Source organism: Trypanosoma brucei, chromosome 6 (assembly GCF_000002445.2).
Source record: "Trypanosoma brucei brucei TREU927 chromosome 6, complete sequence".
Lineage (NCBI taxonomy): Eukaryota > Euglenozoa > Kinetoplastea > Trypanosomatida > Trypanosomatidae > Trypanosoma > Trypanosoma brucei.
The window spans coordinates 1,214,089-1,231,606 of record NC_007279.1 but is presented as its reverse complement, the minus strand read 5'-3'; the positions used below and the strand labels follow the sequence as shown (position 1 = coordinate 1,231,606).

The 17,518-nt window shown below is 48.8% G+C and overlaps 12 protein-coding genes and 1 pseudogene across 12 annotated transcripts, besides 7 other annotated features; all 13 read left to right on the top strand.

Annotated features, from left to right (window-relative positions):
- Positions 1-17,518: part of a sequence feature (sequence corresponds to BAC RPCI93-26G9) that runs on past both edges of the window.
- Tb927.6.4370 (eukaryotic translation initiation factor 3 subunit 7-like protein) lies at positions 244-1,764 on the top strand (the record flags this gene model as incomplete). Its single annotated transcript, XM_840461.1, has 1 exon — positions 244-1,764. One exon carries the CDS (start codon positions 244-246, stop codon positions 1,762-1,764), a length of 1,521 nt encoding a protein of 506 aa, XP_845554.1.
- Positions 1,708-1,751: a microsatellite.
- Positions 2,440-2,823, top strand: Tb927.6.4360 (hypothetical protein, conserved; the record flags this gene model as incomplete). The annotated part of the gene is made up of 1 exon (XM_840460.1): positions 2,440-2,823. The coding sequence occupies one exon, from the start codon at positions 2,440-2,442 to the stop codon at positions 2,821-2,823; it is 384 nt and encodes a 127-aa protein (XP_845553.1).
- Positions 3,370-3,400: a microsatellite.
- Positions 3,453-4,430, top strand: Tb927.6.4350 (ribosomal RNA assembly protein, putative; the record flags this gene model as incomplete). Its single annotated transcript, XM_840459.1, has 1 exon — positions 3,453-4,430. One exon carries the CDS (start codon positions 3,453-3,455, stop codon positions 4,428-4,430), a length of 978 nt encoding a protein of 325 aa, XP_845552.1.
- Positions 3,508-3,539: a microsatellite.
- Tb927.6.4340 (U6 snRNA-associated Sm-like protein LSm5p) lies at positions 4,960-5,313 on the top strand (the record flags this gene model as incomplete). The annotated part of the gene is made up of 1 exon (XM_840458.1): positions 4,960-5,313. The coding sequence occupies one exon, from the start codon at positions 4,960-4,962 to the stop codon at positions 5,311-5,313; it is 354 nt and encodes a 117-aa protein (XP_845551.1).
- On the top strand, positions 5,786-6,427 carry Tb927.6.4330 (hypothetical protein, conserved; the record flags this gene model as incomplete). The annotated part of the gene is made up of 1 exon (XM_840457.1): positions 5,786-6,427. The coding sequence occupies one exon, from the start codon at positions 5,786-5,788 to the stop codon at positions 6,425-6,427; it is 642 nt and encodes a 213-aa protein (XP_845550.1).
- Positions 6,835-8,034, top strand: Tb927.6.4320 (hypothetical protein, conserved; the record flags this gene model as incomplete). The annotated part of the gene is made up of 1 exon (XM_840456.1): positions 6,835-8,034. The coding sequence occupies one exon, from the start codon at positions 6,835-6,837 to the stop codon at positions 8,032-8,034; it is 1,200 nt and encodes a 399-aa protein (XP_845549.1).
- Positions 8,317-8,368: a microsatellite.
- On the top strand, positions 8,367-9,107 carry Tb927.6.4310 (hypothetical protein, conserved; the record flags this gene model as incomplete). Its single annotated transcript, XM_840455.1, has 1 exon — positions 8,367-9,107. One exon carries the CDS (start codon positions 8,367-8,369, stop codon positions 9,105-9,107), a length of 741 nt encoding a protein of 246 aa, XP_845548.1.
- Tb927.6.4300 (glyceraldehyde 3-phosphate dehydrogenase, glycosomal) lies at positions 9,245-10,453 on the top strand (the record flags this gene model as incomplete). Its single annotated transcript, XM_840454.1, has 1 exon — positions 9,245-10,453. One exon carries the CDS (start codon positions 9,245-9,247, stop codon positions 10,451-10,453), a length of 1,209 nt encoding a protein of 402 aa, XP_845547.1.
- Positions 10,933-11,709, top strand: Tb927.6.4290 (annotated as a pseudogene).
- On the top strand, positions 11,847-13,055 carry Tb927.6.4280 (glyceraldehyde 3-phosphate dehydrogenase, glycosomal; the record flags this gene model as incomplete). Its single annotated transcript, XM_840453.1, has 1 exon — positions 11,847-13,055. The coding sequence occupies one exon, from the start codon at positions 11,847-11,849 to the stop codon at positions 13,053-13,055; it is 1,209 nt and encodes a 402-aa protein (XP_845546.1).
- Positions 13,513-13,553: a sequence feature (A-rich).
- On the top strand, positions 13,594-14,304 carry Tb927.6.4270 (hypothetical protein, conserved; the record flags this gene model as incomplete). The annotated part of the gene is made up of 1 exon (XM_840452.1): positions 13,594-14,304. One exon carries the CDS (start codon positions 13,594-13,596, stop codon positions 14,302-14,304), a length of 711 nt encoding a protein of 236 aa, XP_845545.1.
- Positions 15,097-16,068, top strand: Tb927.6.4260 (hypothetical protein, conserved; the record flags this gene model as incomplete). Its single annotated transcript, XM_840451.1, has 1 exon — positions 15,097-16,068. The coding sequence occupies one exon, from the start codon at positions 15,097-15,099 to the stop codon at positions 16,066-16,068; it is 972 nt and encodes a 323-aa protein (XP_845544.1).
- Positions 16,339-16,358: a microsatellite.
- Positions 16,740-17,450, top strand: Tb927.6.4250 (hypothetical protein, conserved; the record flags this gene model as incomplete). Its single annotated transcript, XM_840450.1, has 1 exon — positions 16,740-17,450. One exon carries the CDS (start codon positions 16,740-16,742, stop codon positions 17,448-17,450), a length of 711 nt encoding a protein of 236 aa, XP_845543.1.

The following is a 17,518-nucleotide window of genomic DNA, read 5'->3' as shown; positions in this document are numbered from 1 at the left end:
GCTGTTGGGTGCGAAGGTTGCACGGAGAGACTGCTCGTTCGTTGCTTCCATTCTCTACTCGCGCGGGTGTTGTAGGCAGGAATGTGGACGTGTGCATGTACGTGTGTGTGGTTGTCATTACTATTTTGTTTTGTCTGTCTTTTCCATTCACTTATGTTTGTTATAAATACAGATCCTCTTTCTTCCTTTTTTCTTTTTCCCGTGGACCACATTTCAGTTTCAAACTTAGTGGTTTCGTTTTTGATGGCCTTTGTGTTACCCCAGATTCACATCAATGAGCAGTCCTCCTGGGGACCCCCAGAGGTTCAAGGGGGGAAAATTGAAACCACAGTGGGCTCATTATACCATAAGAGAGAAGCCGTTGAGCCGTTTGACTGGCTTAGGGTGTTAGAACCCGTTGAAGGTGGGAGGCAACGTGAATTCACGATCGTTGAGGATGAAAAGAGAAACAAAATACTAAAGAGCACGCGCGTGAAGGAGCGGCGTCAAGTTCCGGATTGGTCAGCTCCTAGGCGCCATCAGAATTCCCGCCGCAACTTTCAGAACAAACCCAAGCGAAATATCACCCTACCTCCCGATACCGTCAAGGTGCCGTCTGACGCTGTCATCCTTGAGCAGTTTCGACAGGCTGAGCTTGCCAAGATGCCAAACCTTACCAGCCTACCGACAGTATCTGACATATCACAGCACAACCGACCACCAGTGTATAAGAATGAGATGGATAAGGCATCCTGTAAAGCCCCGATCCCACTTAACGAAAAAGAAACAAAGGTGGATTTTACACGTTCGGATTCGTTTACCGACAATGTACTGCGTGGTATTCTCAAGAGTGAACCACCGGGCACTTACCCAATCGTCGTGGCAACTGACGAAGTGCTTGCACTCCTCATGACGTGCAGCCGAAGCGTGTACTCCTGGCATCTTCACTTCTATCGCGTCGGCCGTTTTTACTTTATATCGAAAGTTGATGGTTGCAACGTCGAGAAGCAATGGGTGGACGAAACTGCTGACGTGTCGCGTGTCCCTTCGGAGACCGAGGTGGTGGAGACCGACCGCACTAGCAGTCTCGAGGCGGAATCATCCAAGGTAAACAATTTCTTTGTTGCGCAGTCCTGTACGGCCGCTCGGTACCAGATGGACTGTGAAAAAAGCCCCTTTCCGGGGAAGCATCCTCGCTTGTACCGCTACCGCCGGTTCGTTATGCACGCTGACACCAAGGACAGGTACGATTTGATTGTCCGTTGCGAGGTGGACGCGATGCAAGGTGATAAACACATTCGACTCTTTGGGCTATTGGAGCACTGCATCAAAGGTGAGGAGAACGATTGGCGCAAGATGTTGGCTTCGCAGACCGCCACATGTATATCGGAAGAGTATCGGAGGAATGCGCAGAAGATGGCCCGCTGGATCGCCCTTTGTCACCTCTCGGGTGCACACATGAAGATTGGTTTCATTTCACGGTGTCGTAAGGGTGCCGGGGTGTTTGACCCACTTCGTCACGAAGTGCTTGCGACATTTACGAACGATCCTTCCCCACTCGCTGCCCAATTGGGTATAAAGGTTGCTAACATGTGGACGGTAGCGGACACCATCATCACGGCATTTGTGCAGTCAGATTTCAGTGAAGCAGCGCTTGTAAAGAGGTCGGGGGATACCTCAATCCTTCTAGTGGAGAAATGTGAAGAAGAATTTTATGAAGAGGAGGAGGATGAGGAGGATGACGACGAAGAGGATGATGATGATGATGGTGAGGAAGACGGTTAGAAAAGGGTGAGTGAAAGTAGTCGGTGGTGGTCCTCTCAGGAGTCTCAGCCTGAGGAATTATAAATTGTTCGAGGAAGGTGCCTCCCGTTAATGCAAAGGATATATATATATATATATGAGAAAGAATAATAATAGTACACGGAGACGTTTTAAAACTCTTATCATCTTTAAAATTGTGTCATGCTAATTCGAGCAGGCAAAGGCGCAAACGGTAATAATGATATCACCCTGTCTCTTTAAAGTTACTCAATCCGGTTTACCTTCGATTTATCCACTGTTCGCGTGTGCACCCGAACGCGCGCACATTTGAATCTTTTCGGATAGAATGGGTCAACAGGCGGTGTGATGGTGCAATGGAGGAGTATAGGCATTTTTCTTTTGACACATCACTTCGTCTCTTGCATGTGAATTTGTATGTCTGTTCATCTGTCTACCACCTTCCTTCGTTTTTTTTTTCTCACGACCCTCCACTCTACTGTTTCCGCATGCCGCTGCTGCTTTACGGGTTGCCGTCGTTGCTCGTCCCTTGCCGTATCGCGTACTGGGTGGCGGTTCGAGGGAAAGTTAGTTTGTTTAATATTTCACTTGATCCGAGGAGAAGCAAATAATAACGTAGGGGTGAAAGCCGGGAGAGGGGAAGGGATTCCATAGGGGATGCGGGAGAGTAATATACACATGTCGTATCCCAATACAGTTATTGTTCAACATAGGAACCAAACTGTCTTCTTAGCATTACCGGAAGGGGCCTCGTGGCGAGATGCCCGACACACATTTGCTTCACTTATGAACTTGGACGTGAACCGAACACTGTTAGTGTCTTTCCGTCACCCAAATAGTCGGGAGGAGCCGGTGCCGTATGCTGATGGGGAGGCTGTTGATTGGAATGGCGGCAGTTGTGTCCGTGCATTGTCAGTTGAGGTTTCAGCAGACGGTAAACAGGTGCTGCAGGAACCTATACTACCCCCAAATGAGTCACGAGGTGCGGTCCCCAGTGCTATTCCCCTCCCGTTGGCAATGAATTTGGATGCGTGGAATCCCATTCCAAACACAGAGGGGTAATATCTTCCGGCATATTTTGTGGAAAGTGTCGTTGTAAGGATGTGGACTAGGCGGCTTACGCAATCTTCCGCTGCAGCAGCGTTGCTAAATCATCTTGTTTTTCCATCATAAGTGGTGCTGAACCCTTGGATGGGCTCGCGAAGTTTACTCCAGTGGAGAGTAAGGAGGTGAGATTCTCTTTGTTTTCCGCTTGGTGGGCTTTAACCTCTATACCCTCCACTGGGACCACTGAACTGTTGGTATGAAATGCAATAAACCTGCGGCGGTGGCTGCTCAGTGCTCCTGGTAGAGGGCATCACAGTTATTTCCCACGGTCCTCGCGTAGGGGTTTCCTTTAGGTGTGTTCTGCTCCGTTGCGCTCCGGAACCATATTATAATTGGTGCTTGTCAGGTGAGAACCTGTGAGCGGTTGTGTACGGCCTGTGTACCTAACGGATTTCCCCTCCACCGTTAACATAACAAATGAGCAGGGAACTATTCCATCGCTTCCCTCTATGTTGTGCAGTTAGTGCCCCCATGTTTCTTTTTCGTGCTCCATGCATTTTCGTGTGTGTGTGTGTGTGTGTGTGTGTGTGTGGGAAATGTCCTGCGTTTTGACCTTCTGATTTTCTCATTAATTTTGGCATTTGATGAATGCGCAAGTGCTTGTTCGTTCACAACAGCATCTGAGGAACACGCACACAGATATATATATATATATATATATATATATATATTTCACGACTTTAGGTGCACTGAAGGAGATGACGTCTTCGTCAAAATCCAAGTACCACGTGCCGGAGCTGACCCAAGATGATGTTCCCGGTGGAGCGTGCTGCGTGGCTGAGACCACATTTGCAACCCAATTCCCTAGTTATCTGGAGAGCTACATACGAAGTATTTGGCCAGCAGTGGAGACGGTCCTTGGGCAACACCAACTGACAGGGAAGTTGGACCTAATGGAGGGATCCATGACCGTTGCAACTACCCGTCGGACGTGGGACCCATACGCTATCGTCAAGGCACGTGACTTTATACGACTTCTCGCTCGAAATGTTCCCCTCGCCCAGGCGCAGAAAATATTCCAAACGGAAATTACTTGTGACATCATTCCCATCTCACTAAAGGGAAAGAGCACTCGCAGATTTATAAAACGGCGCGACCGACTCATTGGCCCCAAGGCCCAGACGCTAAAAGCTTTAGAAATTCTCACGGGCTGTTATGTTCTCGTTCAGGGAAAGACAGTAGCTGTGATGGGCCCCGTGAAGGGGTGCCAACAGGTGCGAAAGATTGTTGACGACTGCATGAACAACATCCATCCAATCTACGGTCTCAAGCAGCTACTCATCAAGCGGGAGCTCGCAAAACGTGAAGACCTAAAGCACGAAGACTGGAGCCGCTTCATTCCAGTTTACAAGAAGACCTTACAGAACAAAGAGAAGGCAAAGGCTGTCAAGAAAGCCAAGAAAGAGAAGCTTCAGGCTTCACTCAAGAAGCAAGCCAATAAAGAGAAATCCGTTTTTCCACCTGCTCCACCGAAGCGCAAGGAGGATATCGCCATGGAAAGCGGTAAGGCGTTCCTGGTAGGTCAAAAGCGGCGGAAACGCGATGATTTCAAGATGGAGTAGTAAACCACCTTGTCTAGACAACAGGTAAAAAGGTAACAAGTTAAAAGGGTGTGAGTTTTGTTGGTGGCGTGACGAGGCAGGATTTGGTTGAGGAGGAAGGCGGGTAGGGGGAAGGTTTCCGGATTGTATATTCGGAGAGCAAGGGCGTGGCGAGAATTTTCTTTTTTTTTTCCCCTTCCCGTGTACGTCTGTGCGCGCTCACATCTACCCACGAATCTTCCTCCGGTACCTCTCCTTTTCTGCTCAACTAATGTGGATGTGCTTGTTATTGTTGGGTTTCCGTGAAGAAAAAATATATATTTACGTTTATTTATATATTTGAAGGTCGCAAACAAGTTAATGGAAGTTATCAATTTTCGAGTAATTGTGCCCCTCTCAACGTTTTGGGCTGATGTGCATTTCTCCCTTCTTATCGCTTCTCTTTTAGGTGACTTCTTTTCGCTATTTCTATTTTTTCCCCGTGATTTTATTTCTGCGTTGCTGCTTTTCTCTCGTAGCAAGACGGTGGAGTCTCTTGTCAAGTGACTAAATGTCTGTCAAATCCGAGCGGCGTAGTTTCCTTTCCTTCTTGGGCTGCCGCGTTAGTGTGGATTTGGATGACGGCTCCACACTTGTGGGCCGTCTTGTGTCCTTCAGTCCGACCTCGAACTTAATATTGACCGATGCGGAGCGTAGGAAACCACTTAAGCGCCGTAGGGGTAGCATCAGGAATGAATGCTACAACTGTGTGCTGTTTGTCCGCGGAAGCAGTGTGCTGTCGGTTAAGCATTCGAGTGGTGTCACGACGGATGCGACGGTCATTGACTCTATTACAGGGAGGCAGACAGTTGTGTCCAAGACAATACAGGCGGCGAGTCAAAGTTTGGACACTCCCCTCCGATAGGAGGCGTGAAGTGAAGATAACCTTGACAAAGGAGATCTGGGGTAGGTTAGCGGCTATTCTGCCTTTGGGGAGTACGCACTTTGCTTTCCTCAACCGTAACGGTTGGTTACGTGCAGTGCGGTGGCTATGGAGGGCGGTGTTTGGTCATCTTCATATTGTCCAGTGGGGAGTTGGTTTGGTGGACCCTGATAACTTGCTGCTGTGCTACCGTACGCATTTATGCGTTTGTGTGTGTGTGTGTGTGTACGTTGAATGCAAAGGTAATGACGTGTGGTGGACAGCCCACTCTCTGTTATGGCAAAATGTGGCGCCTGCACCAGGTATGAAGAGGACGAAGCGAAGTCGAGCCGTGCCGAACACCTTGATTCTAAGCTCTTTTTTACCTAGTAACATTCCTTTTCCCCCCTTTCTTGCGGTGAGCTGGAACTCTCTATGTTCCAGCGTTTGTTTTTGCATTTTACCCGTCTGTCGTATGTCCTCTATTTCATCCGCTTTCTTTATTCAGTTTTCCCCCTTTCCCCCTTGTTGGCTTGCGCGTTGCTGTTTATTTGTGTGTGTGTTTCTTAGCCGTATGGCAGAGGGCAGTGACAGCGCACTGCTTGAAGGTGTATCGTTTCCTGTCGAACCCTTTGCCGAAAAGCACAGGAAAATTCTGGCCCTTCTTGCCCACGCAGCCACGCAGGCAGTCAACACTCGGTCCAATGAAGTCGTGTTCGATGTACTCTGTTCTTCTGAGCCCTCGCTTGCCCGTTTGTATCCCGAAGTGGCTGTACTGCAGGGCGTACATCAGATAAGGCGGGTTCTGAGGAACCTGCAAGATAGCCAGCCGCACGTGCGGCCCATGTATTTGAAGATGATTGTTGATTCGTTGAAGGATATGAACGAGATGCTTCCCGATCCACTGTTGCTTGTTATAGCACGTACTGTGGAGATACTGGAGGGAGAGGGGCGTGGCTTCCGAGAATTGGAACCGCATCTACTTGACCTGGTGGAATACATTCAAGTAGTTATACTTCGTGAGACAAAGTTACTGCAATGTCGTGGGACGCTCATAACTTTACGGCTGCGGGGCGTCCCACCCTTTGTAGCGTCTGAAACTGAATCTACCACTTGAGTTCGTGTGTCGTACTGTTGCACAGTAACGCAAGTTCTTGCTGCAGGCTGATTTGACAGTTGCTCGCCCGTGTGCGTCAGTTCTCCCTTTTAACCCCTTCCCAGAACCACCTACCCGCCGTTGTTTTTGGCATCCGAAGCTTCCCCAAATTCGTTTGTCACGAAGTTCACGCCTTCTCCTCCTCTCTCTCTGTTTACCGGATGAATGGTCTGTTAAGATCGGTTTGTCAGAGTGCCGACCGCTCGTCGATAATCGGAGCCGGCAGAAATTAATACTAAACGAAAAGCATCATTAGGGAGGGAGGGAGAGGGGCCTTTGCGTGGGAGCGTGTGTGAAAAGTGTTTATCAAGGAAAAAAAAGCTGAGGGGGAGTGTTTGTTTTCCACTTTTTTCTTGTCGCTACTAGCGATGGCGGACGTCGAGGCCATCTTTACAGCGGTCCTCACAATCGGTGTTGGGCTTTTCGTCATTGACCTTGTGCCGCTCCAGGAACCCATGGTGTGCCCAGGCGACTACCACAATAAAAGTACCTGTCCTGAAGTGTTCTTCGCCCAGAGTTTTCATGTCGCCCGGGAAAAGTTCACTAGCGCTGCCACGAAAGCGGGTGCTGAGGTTAAGCGCGCCGTTATCGCTTCTCGTGATGGTGTTGAATACACATTGGACACGGCGTTCCTTCGGGGGAAGAACTCCAAGAGGCTTCTTGTTCACATATCTGGTTCTGATGGGATTGGTGGGTTCACCGGGAGTGCCATTCAGACGAAGCTCTTGAGCGAGTGGAACACTAGTCGTGGCGAAGGGCCTTCGGTGCTTTTCGTGCACGCGCTCAACCCTTATGGTATGGCAAACTTTCGTACCACGAACGAGAATAATGTAGAGCTCCACCGTAACTACCTTTTGAAAGAGGAATGGAATGCCCTGACAACTTCACACACTAGTAACACAAGTTATGATAGTGTGATGTCACCACTCTTTCTTCCAAAGGCCCCACGTGTTATTGACCGTTATACCTTCTTTTATCACTTTGGAAAGGTGTTCCTCAAGCAGGGTTTGCGGGAGTTCAGGCGGTCGCTGGAGGGGGGACAGTGGCACAACCCTGAAGGTTTATTTTACGGAGGTCGGGAGGAACAACGCAGCTTGACAGCACTTCGTGAGGTACTCACGAGTTACGCTGCGTCCGGCGTGGAAAAATTTGTCTTCTTGGATGTGCACACCGACAGTGGATCAACTGGGAAAGAGACAATCATCGTGAGCTCCGTAGATGACAAGACGCTCGCCCAGAACATCTTCAAAGCTAGCGTTCAGTTACGGGGTAATGGTGGAACGTACGAAATGGCACGTGGTTTCATAAGACCTACGGACGTTCTTGGTAATAAAACCGGAAGTTTGGTGATTGAGCAAGCTTTTGCAACCACTAATTATATCTTCATGGTTCGCGCGGCCATTCTCGAAAATGCTGCATCTAGGCACGCAGAAGGAACATTTGTGCATGAAACGATGAAACAATGGATGAGAGATGCCTACTTTCCGCAGACAATACACTATAAAACAACTGTGCTAACGAAGGGCATCGACACATTTAATCACGCTATGGACTATTTGTCCACTTGAACACCTGAAGAAGGCAGTAGACAACTATGCATGCTTGTTTAAAGATTGTGCAATGGGAAATATGAACTCTCATACGAATGTTTACTCTAGCATCTCCATTTTGAAAGAGGTTCGGTATATTTAAAATGTGGGTGTTAAACACCACGTGGTGACATAAAAAGACAAAATGAATGAGAATTATTCCCATTACTAATAACACTAAACATCTTTGCGCGACAAAGACAGGAAAAAAAACTTATCAAAAACAAACTCAAACAAACTTCTCTATTACACTACATTCCAATATATGTATATATATATCTATAATATACATACAGTTTTAGTATATAGACATGATGAATCACTCACCCCATGAACCATGTACGGAAAAATGTATTAGCACTCGATGCAATGTTAGCAGTCACCTCATGAAGGGACTACCGGAGACGGTAGAGGGTTTAAGCGCGTTGAAAAAACTCGATTTCTCGCGGAGTTTACTAGGGAGGAATGACATTCAGCCGCTGGTGAATGCGGTGCTTCGACACTGCTCTGGTTTACAGGTGCTGAACCTGTCCCAGAATTACCTAACGGATGACAGCGTCGTCCGAATATGTGAGACACTGGTGGAGCACTCCCCACTACTCGTCTCTCTTGACCTGTCGAACAATCCGCTCTCCAACAAGGCGGGATTCTACTTGCTTCGCTTTATGGACTGTATGCCCGCTCTCAGGTCTATTGGGCTGCAGAAGACACTCATGAACGATCGTATGCTGCGTCAACTGCCGAACGCTTGCGCAAAGTTAGAACCTTCAATTAGTGTAAGGCCACCGGGGGGACATGCTGTGACTGCCCACCTCGCGCCTCTGGATGGCATCCATAGTAAGCGTGGAAGTCAACTCAGTAGTTCCACTGCTGGTTCAGTGGTTGATGGGGCGTGTGCGCATCACAAGGAACGGTTTCCCACACTGCAGAAGCTGTGGAGGGTTTCCGCTATGGCTGCCCCCACAGATGACGAGTACGCTAGTCTTGCAACCCTCATATCGTCCGCCCGCGCCGTTGCGGGGGGCGTCAACCTAAGCCTTCCGCCTCAGTAGTGTCACCCGTTGATAGCAGAATGTTCGTGAGGTACCGCGACGGTACAAGTTTACAAACGCGTCCACGCATATATGTCTGTATGGAGTCTCTGACTGCACGTTGAGTGGTTGTTTTTGTTCTGCGTCTCCCTCCTGCCATGAGTGTCGCGTTGTTTTTTTCATCCTTTTTGGCCGTTCCCTATTTCCCGTGTATCTGCCTTTCTTTTTGCGGTGCAGAATTTATCCGAGCTAATCAAACAAGTAAAAGACTAACAACAAATTTGAATATGACTATTAAAGTTGGCATCAATGGTTTCGGCCGTATTGGTCGCATGGTGTTCCAGGCACTGTGCGACGACGGCCTCCTCGGGAATGAGATTGATGTCGTTGCTGTTGTGGACATGAACACGGACGCTCGCTACTTCGCCTATCAGATGAAGTACGACTCCGTGCACGGCAAGTTCAAGCACTCTGTGTCGACTACGAAGAGCAAGCCATCCGTCGCGAAGGATGATACTCTCGTCGTCAACGGCCACCGCATCCTTTGCGTGAAAGCGCAGCGGAACCCTGCGGACCTCCCATGGGGAAAGCTTGGTGTGGAGTATGTGATTGAGTCAACTGGCCTCTTCACAGTGAAATCTGCTGCCGAGGGTCACCTCCGTGGTGGTGCTCGCAAGGTTGTCATCAGTGCCCCCGCCTCTGGTGGCGCCAAGACGTTCGTGATGGGCGTGAACCACAACGACTACAACCCTCGTGAACACCATGTGGTGTCGAACGCCTCATGCACAACTAATTGCCTCGCCCCACTCGTGCACGTGTTGGTGAAGGAGGGCTTCGGCATCTCCACTGGCCTCATGACCACTGTTCACTCGTACACAGCCACACAAAAGACCGTTGATGGTGTTTCCGTCAAGGACTGGCGTGGTGGTCGCGCTGCAGCCCTGAACATCATCCCAAGCACCACTGGTGCCGCCAAAGCCGTCGGCATGGTGATCCCGAGCACTCAGGGCAAGCTTACGGGTATGGCCTTCCGTGTTCCCACGGCTGATGTCTCTGTGGTGGACCTTACCTTCATTGCGACGCGCGACACGAGCATCAAGGAGATCGACGCTGCCCTGAAGCGCGCCTCCAAGACATACATGAAGAACATTCTCGGTTACACCGATGAGGAGCTCGTCAGTGCCGACTTCATCAGCGACAGCCGCAGCTCCATTTACGACTCCAAGGCGACCCTGCAGAACAACCTCCCCAACGAACGTCGCTTCTTCAAGATTGTCTCGTGGTACGATAACGAGTGGGGTTATTCCCACCGTGTGGTGGATCTTGTCCGCCACATGGCCGCTCGGGACCGTGCAGCAAAGCTATAAGTGATGTTCTCGCTCCCTACGCGCTTGGCGTGTGGTGCGGGTGTAAGAGCCCTGCATTTAGCACTATGACCACCCGTACTCTTGTTTTGTAATGCACTTTGGTTTCGAATGACCAATTGCTACGACAAACTGTCTTAGCAGACCAGATTAAGAATATATGTGTGACGGACAAGGAGGGATGGCAAAGCCCCTATGTGTAGAATGGAACATCCGATGAGCACTTTTGCGTCTTTGATATTTAAGCAGTAATGTGTGGAGGGGGAGAGAATGCTACAAAACGTAAGGGATTTGATTTTTATGTACCTAAAGGAATAATATTCTAGGGTAGTGGGAGTAAGTGAAAATTGGGGAAAATATATGAATTGTGTGGAATGGTGAACACAGTTAAGGGGAAATGGATGCATAATTGAGCAAGGTTTATGCCTGGATCTTTCTTTCCTATGCTCGGGAACCGTGTCTTCAGCTTTGTGCGTGTGCATATGCGCCTCTTTTGCTTTTACAGTTATAATGTAGGGATAACCTCATCGGTTTCGAAGGTTGGATGTGTAGAAACGTGACTATTTGCTTTCCCCTAATCTAATGATTTCATAGTGAAAAACCTATTGGAGACGGTAGAGGGTTTAAGCGCGTTGAAAAAACTCGATTTCTCGCGGAGTTTACTAGGGAGGAATGACATTCAGCCGCTGGTGAATGCGGTGCTTCGACACTGCTCTGGTTTACAGGTGCTGAACCTGTCCCAGAATTACCTAACGGATGACAGCGTCGTCCGAATATGTGAGACACTGGTGGAGCACTCCCCACTACTCGTCTCTCTTGACCTGTCGAACAATCCGCTCTCCAACAAGGCGGGATTCTACTTGCTTCGCTTTATGGACTGTATGCCCGCTCTCAGGTCTATTGGGCTGCAGAAGACACTCATGAACGATCGTATGCTGCGTCAACTGCCGAACGCTTGCGCAAAGTTAGAACCTTCAATTAGTGTAAGGCCACCGGGGGGACATGCTGTGACTGCCCACCTCGCGCCTCTGGATGGCATCCATAGTAAGCGTGGAAGTCAACTCAGTAGTTCCACTGCTGGTTCAGTGGTTGATGGGGCGTGTGCGCATCACAAGGAACGGTTTCCCACACTGCAGAAGCTGTGGAGGGTTTCCGCTATGGCTGCCCCCACAGATGACGAGTACGCTAGTCTTGCAACCCTCATATCGTCCGCCCGCGCCGTTGCGGGGGGCGTCAACCTAAGCCTTCCGCCTCAGTAGTGTCACCCGTTGATAGCAGAATGTTCGTGAGGTACCGCGACGGTACAAGTTTACAAACGCGTCCACGCATATATGTCTGTATGAAGTCTCTGACTGCACGTTGAGTGGTTGTTTTTGTTCTGCGTCTCCCTCCTGCCATGAGTGTCGCGTTGTTTTTTTCATCCTTTTTGACCGTTCCCTATTTCCCGTGTATCTGCCTTTCTTTTTGCGGTGCAGAATTTATCCGAGCTAATCAAACAAGTAAAAGACTAACAACAAATTTGAATATGACTATTAAAGTTGGCATCAATGGTTTCGGCCGTATTGGTCGCATGGTGTTCCAGGCACTGTGCGACGACGGCCTCCTCGGGAATGAGATTGATGTCGTTGCTGTTGTGGACATGAACACGGACGCTCGCTACTTCGCCTATCAGATGAAGTACGACTCCGTGCACGGCAAGTTCAAGCACTCTGTGTCGACTACGAAGAGCAAGCCATCCGTCGCGAAGGATGATACTCTCGTCGTCAACGGCCACCGCATCCTTTGCGTGAAAGCGCAGCGGAACCCTGCGGACCTCCCATGGGGAAAGCTTGGTGTGGAGTATGTGATTGAGTCAACTGGCCTCTTCACAGTGAAATCTGCTGCCGAGGGTCACCTCCGTGGTGGTGCTCGCAAGGTTGTCATCAGTGCCCCCGCCTCTGGTGGCGCCAAGACGTTCGTGATGGGCGTGAACCACAACGACTACAACCCTCGTGAACACCATGTGGTGTCGAACGCCTCATGCACAACTAATTGCCTCGCCCCACTCGTGCACGTGTTGGTGAAGGAGGGCTTCGGCATCTCCACTGGCCTCATGACCACTGTTCACTCGTACACAGCCACACAAAAGACCGTTGATGGTGTTTCCGTCAAGGACTGGCGTGGTGGTCGCGCTGCAGCCCTGAACATCATCCCAAGCACCACTGGTGCCGCCAAAGCCGTCGGCATGGTGATCCCGAGCACTCAGGGCAAGCTTACGGGTATGGCCTTCCGTGTTCCCACGGCTGATGTCTCTGTGGTGGACCTTACCTTCATTGCGACGCGCGACACGAGCATCAAGGAGATCGACGCTGCCCTGAAGCGCGCCTCCAAGACATACATGAAGAACATTCTCGGTTACACCGATGAGGAGCTCGTCAGTGCCGACTTCATCAGCGACAGCCGCAGCTCCATTTACGACTCCAAGGCGACCCTGCAGAACAACCTCCCCAACGAACGTCGCTTCTTCAAGATTGTCTCGTGGTACGATAACGAGTGGGGTTATTCCCACCGTGTGGTGGATCTTGTCCGCCACATGGCCGCTCGGGACCGTGCAGCAAAGCTATAAGTGATGTTCTCGCTCCCTACGCGCTTGGCGTGTGGTGCGGGTGTAAGAGCCCTGCATTTAGCACTATGACCACCCGTACTCTTGTTTTGTAATGCACTTTGGTTTCGAATGACCAATTGCTACGACAAACTGTCTTAGCAGACCAGATTAAGAATATATGTGTGACGGACAAGGAGGGATGGCAAAGCCCCTATGTGTAGAATGGAACATCCGATGAGCACTTTTGCGTCTTTGATATTTAAGCAGTAATGTGTGGAGGGGGAGAGAATGCTACAAAACGTAAGAGATTTGATTTTTATGTACCTAAAGGAATAATATTCTAGGGTAGTGGGAGTAAGTGAAAATTGGGGAAAATATATGAATTGTGTGGAATGGTGAACACAGTTAAGGGGAAATGGATGCATAATTGAGCAAGGTTTATGCCTGGATCTTTCTTTTTACATTGTAATGTTGAGTTTTTTTGTTTTTTTTGCTGTTTTCATTTGTGTTTCTGTATTTAAAAAAAAAATTACATCTTTTTAGTTTGCATTGTAGTGTAATGAAGCGGTCTTTTTTGTTTCTGACATTTTCTAACAATACGGGTCATTACGGGCCCCCGGTATACATGCCTCTGGAGTATGCGAGCCGCGTTACGAATCAGAAACAATTGGTATTTACACACCCAAAAGACCCAAAGTATGGATGGAATACACATGTACATGAGCTAGCTTCCCTTCATCCAGGTATTTTGGGACCAGGTCGACGTACACCTCAATTGAATTGGTATAATCGCGGCGGTATAGTGTGTGAGATACCTCCTGTTCCTGTTTATCGTCATCACATATGGTGCCAGGGCCACTCACATTATATTTTGCAGCATCCAAAGATTTTTATTAAATGCCCTCGTGGTGAGGTCGTTTGCTGCAAATGGTGTCGCCTTAAATTTATTAATATGTCTACTGATGAGGACAATGATGATGATTGGAGGGAAGAGGAACAAAAGATTGCAACTACCCCCGAGGCCGCTGATGATTTGATGCAACCTATACGTGACGTTGGTGGAGTGCTGCGTGATCGGCCATTTCAAGACGGAAGGGAGCCAGATCCACATGTGTATCGAGCCGTGTTCAACCCTGAGCGACACCGATGGAAGCATCCTCACCACAAGTATGAGGTGCATCCCGCTTATGCTGGATCTAGTACTAGTAGTAGCAGTGCAGACCATTCTTGTGGTAGAGAGGGTGGAAATAGTAGTGCTGCAGTTCATTGAGGAAAGCACGTGGTGTCGTCTATCAATGACATCGATTGTGATGATATCTGTGGTAGATAAGTTTGAAAGTTCGTGTTCGTCTCTCCCGAAGAGATAGTGGTAGAGTCTGTAGTGGAAATGGTATATAGTGGACTCATAGGCGTCGGAAGATATGTCCATTTGGTATTTCGTTCATTGTTAGGTGTTTTACGTTGTACGATAGAAAGTATAAGTGTTTTTATGATATAGCGTTCGAATCCACAGCAGCCGCTTTCTGGGGGATCTGTTGGAGCACGTGACGAGTTGAATGGGTTACCTTTTATTGCCGTTTTTCTTTATGAGGGGAGGGGGTATTTTAAATGCGGAGCATAGCTCATACTTTAGCAGTAGGTGTAGTAGAAACTCTTTGTGGTTGTTGGGGAAGGTGCGGGATGTCTTGTTCTCGTCTGTGACACACTAATGTGCTGCGCGGTATCGGTTTCCGTTATTGCCATTCATGGGCGTAGCGGGTTCCTTGTGTTGGTAGCTTCTTTTATTCTGTGCGCTGGTGAAACAGATGTGTGTTGTACAAGACGTGCCCTTTCTGTCAATGGTGCACTATTTCCTTCTACCCCAGAATATACGGTAAACGTAGTTTCCGGCGCTGACACGTTTGTAGCCTTCATACTTTGACTGTTTCTTGTTGGGTTATTTTGTCACTTTAACTCGCTTTGCCGTTTTCACCTTTATCTTGTCATTGAATGTCTCTCGCATATACTTATTTATGCACGCTCCTTTCAGCAGGGCGTGCGTAAGGGCGATTGCTGAAGCTTCATGTTCGTTTTTTTCGTAGCCCTCGCTATTTGCACAGCGTCGGGTGTTTTTTTTGGCGTTGGTGCGACGGGTGGGACGGGTTGTGGCCCAAAGCAGGCCTGTTTCCCTTGGTTGGAAAACAGCAGCGCAACGCGATGTCAGCGGGGTGGACGGATAAATCTTCGGTTCATGTTAGACCTTCCGCAAGGGGATACGGAGGCACCTTCGACAAACCAAAAGCGTGCAGTGTATGCCTTCTGTCCTATTGTTGACGAGCTACAGGTATTTACGCTTAAGGGAGCTGGGAGGGTATCGAGTCTTCTCCAGAAGACTAGTTCCTCCGGACAAGCTTCTATCACGCCTAACCCAGCACCCCGGTACCTTTCTGTGTTCGGCTTCGGCAGGTCAGGCCAAAAAGAATACCCGGAGAGGGACGTCTCCAATTCGACAGTGGTGATTGCCATGCGGGACATTGGGTTGTGTAACTCCCCGGATTCGGTGGCTATAGTCAACATGGTCATACTTACTATCGGGATGCACGATGGGAAGTTCAATTACATTTCAAGTGACGCAGACACCAAGGAGCCAGACGACAGTGAATCGGGTATTCCTTCAGGGAATTCCTCAGGCACCGGCTCACCGATGGAATCTGTGCAACCGGCGATGGTAGGATTCCGTCCTACATGTGACGAGTCGGACCATTGTATTTTCTCACCCACAAGTCCATGTGTTGGCCCCATCCGTGGGATGAAAAATTGCGGAGCTTGTTATAATACCCCTGATGATATTGAGGGGGCGAGCATTCAGGTATGGACTTCATACCAAGGGACGGACCTCGAGAGGCAGCCGCTGCTCAGTGGTGGTATGGATCCAATGGGTTTCAGGAAATTTGCCGGCGGCAAGTTTGTTGGCAATATTAAGTATGCTGTGAGCAAAATTGAGAATACTGCCAGTGGTATGATGCCGGGAGATGAAACAAACTCGACTCCATAGAAATGTGGAATGATGTGCACACACGTTTGCTTGTCCTAACTAGTCCTGTTTCCACTTTCGGTGGTGTTGATATCCTATTGCTTAGTCCAAGAATGTACGTGCTCATGGGCGAACTTTTTTTAAGCGAAATCTTTGCATAGTGTTGTTTATAGAAGCTTTTTTGAAACTAGCAAAACTCACCTTTCGTTCGTGCAAGATATGCAACACTGGTGTAGGGAGAGGAATATGCGCAGTGATGCGGTGTTGTTTGTGTTATAGGCCCCTGACGACGTGTGTGTGTGTGTGTGTGTATTTGTCTGGGGAGGATCTGCATTTTCTTCGTGTGTGAATGTGACTGCAATTGTTTCTGGGTAGGAGAACTGTGATGAGGATTGTGTGCGTTTTTTTTTTTCACCTTTGTTATTTCGTGGTTATTGTCGTGTGTGAGTTTAGGCAGTGCCCCTTCCGAGAGGCTGATGGGGCTACGTTGAAGTTTTCGTCTCGCTACGTGTCGTGCATTCCCGCTTCCTGCACCTTTTGGTGAAGTAACTCCCGTTGCTGTTTTTTTTTTTGTAAAAACGAAAATACTTATCTCTCGGGGTTTACTACTGTGTACTTTTCATCGATTTACTTATGTCCGTTTTCTTTTTCGTCTTTCGCGTACAGTTTCTTTTTCTTGGCTACTCTCAGTTATGTGGTTTGCTGAAGTGCTTGTTGTTGTGTGTGTTTTCACTACCACCGCAGTGGTTTCAGAAGCGAATAACTGCACTAGCGGCAGCGCATGTCAGCCGTGGGATGGAGGTAAACCATGCAACGGTGCCCAGAGAATGGATCTCCGTGTTGGTGTGCGGGATTCGGCGTCCGGTAATATCAGTGCCTTGGGGTTCTGCCCTATTGTGGATGAAGTGCAGGCTTTTCGTCTGACTGGATTGTTTCCATCACTAGTAAACAAAACAGTGGGATCCAGTTACACGATCAGTGTATACGGACAGGGTGAGAGTGGAAATCGTACAGGGGACCTTTCCAACTCAGTCTTGTATGCAACAACATCGGATAAATGCAAAAGTGACAGTTTAGCGGTTGCGAAATTTCTCATTCTTAATCTCTCCATGAAGCAGGGACTATACACATACGCGGGTAATGCTTCCTACCCAACTGATACCGGTTTCTTTCCCACGTGCGAACGAAACCAGTGCCTCCTTTCGTCTGATGCTTTTTGTATTGGTAATGGTGTTAATAATAATTGCGCCAGCTGCGTCGAGAAGGGCTCGTTAGGAAAGGCGGAAACGACAGTATGGGCATCTTACTACGGCTCCGCCGCTGGCGGCGTGCTGTTTAGGAGCGGAGATTACAACCCGAAGAATTTCCATGCGTTTAGCATCGGTGTGCCACAAAAAGTGTAGATGTTCGTGTGTCGGCGTGTAGCCATTTGCTCGGGAATGGCGGATGCTTTTCTTTTTCTTCTTCCCCC